Here is a 3104-nt window from a genome sequence, read left to right as displayed (position 1 = left end):
GAAACGCTTCCTGCGATTGGTCGGCTCCCCTCACCCCAGAGAAACGGCCTCTCCCATTGGCGGAGACGGAAAGCGGCGGCCCGCCGTTGCCTTAGCAACCCTATGTCGCCTCTCGGGTTCTGCCCCCCTCCCGTTGCCAGGTAAGATGCTGCTCGGGTCCTGGGCGGGGGGGATGAGGATGGGGGAGCGGGGAGGAGGACCCAGGAACCCCCTTCTCCCCCTGAGGACCCTCCCGAGACCCCCAGCTGCCCCTGAGAGACTTTCAAGGGTTATTTGGTCTAAGCCACTACCGCAAAACTGGAGTTTCCTTCTTATAATCAATCAGTGGCATTTTTTTGAAGAGTTTACTACGTGCAGAGCACTGAACTAAGTGCTTGGGAGAGTACAACGCAGCACCCGCTAGCCCTGAAGATGCTCTGCAGGCAGTAAGCGCTTAGTAAATACGATTGAAATGCAAGCGAATGAAAGTATGATCTACTTTAAGGTCACATTTTCCAGAATTTTTCAGGCCTAGTCCAAGTCTTTCATGCTGCAGTTTATGCCCATTTTCCAGACAGGGCTGAATATTGACAAAACCAAACCAAAAAACCTGCCAAGTATTAGACGCTCCTTGCCACTTTACCACCCGAGGTGCTGTTTGTCTCCCCAAATCTCCCCAGATCCAGCAGAACATAGTTCATCCAACTATTAAAGACCTAAAATCTCCAACTCCTCTAGAAAGCCTTCCCTGTTTAATTATTAAAATTATTATTATCGTATTTGTTAAGCACTACTGTGTGTCAGGGACTGATCTAAGTGCTGGGGTAGTTTCATTCATTCATTTGTATTTATTGATTGCTTACTGTGTGCAAACCATAATTAGTATTATTATTCTACAGGGCTCCCAGATTAAGAGGGAGGGAGACCAGATATCTTATCCCCATTTTGCAGATGAGCACTCCAAGGCTTAGGGTCACAAAGCAGGCCAATGGCGGAGCTAGGGACTAGAACAACAAATAATAATAATGATAATATTAATTAAGTGCTTGCTATGCTCCAAGGACTGTTCTACGCACTGGGGTAGATACAAGTTGATCAGGTTGGACACAGTCCTTGCCCCATGTGGGGCTCACAGTCTTCATCCCTGTTTTACAGATGAGGTAACTGAGCCCCAGAGAATGAAGTGGCTTGCCCAAGGTCACACAGCAGACTCCTGGCGGAGCCGAGATTAGAACCCAGGTCCTTCTGACTCCTGGGCCTGTGCCCCATCCACTAAGCCATGCTGCTTCTCAATGTTATTTCTCAAGCACTGAACTAAGAACTCGAGAGAGTACAATACAGTAGAGAAGATGGACACTTTCTCAACTGGATTATCGTTCACTTGTGTAAGCGCCCATGGGAAAGTTCATTCATTCAGTGATACTTTTTGAGGGCTCACTGTGTGCAGAGCACCACATTAAGCGCTTGGGAGAGTACACTACAACAATAAACAGACGCATTCCATGCCCACCACCAGTTTACAGTCTGGAGGAAAGTTGGAAGAATGAACTAGGATTTATACATTTCCTCCAAGCTCCTCAGGTTCAAAAGTAGGAGCCAAGAACTGTTGCGTCTCCAGTTGGAAGAACACCCTATTTTGATCTTTCAGGTAGTCCTGAGAAGAAAAAAAAATGCCTAGAGGCACTTTCAACAGACGAACGGAACGGTTAGCTCCTGGGCAACATGGACAACTTCCTGCTAAGTGGAAATGCCCCAAGAAGACAGACCAGTAAGAACAGGAAACCAAAGAAAGGTGCGGTCCGTTTTAGTCATCATTCCTCTTGGGGAGAAGGAGAAAGCTTCAGACTGGTATCCATTTCGGGCAGTGGGGGTGACTCGCTAGGAAAGACACCAAGCTCTGGGTCAGCGTCGGTAAACCTTTGGGGTTAAGCCACATTGGAAGTTGGAAAAGTTCTCATTCCCCTAATGGAAAGAGCCCGGGCCTGGGAGTCGGAGACCTGGGTCCTAATCCCGGCTCCGCCACTTGCCTCCTGTGTGATTTTGGGCCGGTTGCTTCACTTCTCTGTGCCTCGGTTTTCTCATCTGTAAAATGGGGATTTAATTAATACCTGTTCTCCTTCCTACATAGACTGTGAGCCCCACATGGGACAGGGACTGTGTCCGATCTGATTATCTTATGTTTACCTCAGCAGTTAGGACAGTGCTTGCACATAGGAAGTGTGTAACTAACTAATACTGTTATTATTATTGTTATTAATAGTAGTAGTGGATTTATCCATCACTGAAAAAAGAGACAACCAAGTCTAAATTGGTTTCCTCAGCCAGTATTTTCTTGAGGACCTCTTCCAGATGTCTGAAATCAATTTGATTGAATTATGCTATGTATTAGCACCATATACGCTCAGTGCTAAGGTGGATTCAAGATGATCAAATCAGACATAGTCTCTTCCCTACTCAGGTCTCACAATATCTTCTCCCCACTTTACAGATGAGGAAACTGAGGCCCCTATTTGAACTATGGTTTTATACCTAGGCAGAGTATGATACATACCTGCATTAGAGCATCCCCTGTAAATAAAATGGCTGATAAAAACTGAAGGCTTGAAAAATGGCCAGCCAGATTAATGGCTGAAACACCATTTTATGTCATTCTTCAGCTCTGCCAGTGGAATACAGTTCTCCTTCCCACCTAAAGTTCTTCTTTTAAATGCTAATTTTTAGGCACTTACTATGTGCCAGGCATTGTTCTCAGCACTGGGGTAGATGAAAGACCATCAAGTTGGGCAAGACGCTCATAATCTAAACTGGAGGGAGGAGGATTTAATCTCCATTTTACATTTGAGGTAACAGAGACCCAGAGAAGTGAGGTGACTTGCCCAAGATCACACAGCGGACAAGTGGTGATCACTTCACCACTTGTCTGCTGAAGCCAGGTTTAGAACCCAGGTCCTCTGACTCCCAGGCCTGTGCTCTTTCCACTAGACCACGCTGCTTCTCTTCATGTTTATCCTTATTGTGGCTGTGCTTTGTTCCCAGAATTTTAAATATTTATACAGTGTAAGTAAAAGTCAAGTCTAGATGCTGATACAATCTGGATATCCGAGTTTTCCGAAGTGCAGAATCTG

At 45.9% G+C, this 3104-nt stretch overlaps 1 protein-coding gene across 4 annotated transcripts in view; it reads left to right on the top strand.

Annotated features, from left to right (window-relative positions):
* The first annotated feature begins 107 nt into the window (after window positions 1–107).
* The window catches only part of STPG1 (sperm tail PG-rich repeat containing 1), a 30299-nt gene continuing 27302 nt past the window's right edge, over window positions 108–3104 (top strand). For 3 of the 4 annotated variants that reach the window (XM_007667946.2, XM_007667945.3, XM_029080408.1), the window contains exons 1-2: window positions 108–140; window positions 1628–1771. In XM_007667946.2, coding sequence (XP_007666136.1) covers window positions 1702–1771 — 70 coding nt within the window. In that variant the 5' untranslated portion in view covers window positions 108–140; window positions 1628–1701. Of the gene's footprint in view, window positions 141–1310; window positions 1365–1627; window positions 1772–3104 lie in introns of those variants that run through there. The other variant, XM_029080409.2, reaches the window with a different exon arrangement.

The sequence above is a fragment of the Ornithorhynchus anatinus genome, chromosome 16, assembly GCF_004115215.2.
Source record: "Ornithorhynchus anatinus isolate Pmale09 chromosome 16, mOrnAna1.pri.v4, whole genome shotgun sequence".
Taxonomy (NCBI): Eukaryota; Metazoa; Chordata; class Mammalia; order Monotremata; family Ornithorhynchidae; genus Ornithorhynchus; species Ornithorhynchus anatinus.
The sequence above is the reverse complement of the archived record's forward strand: the minus strand, read 5'-3'. Positions and strand labels throughout refer to the sequence as shown.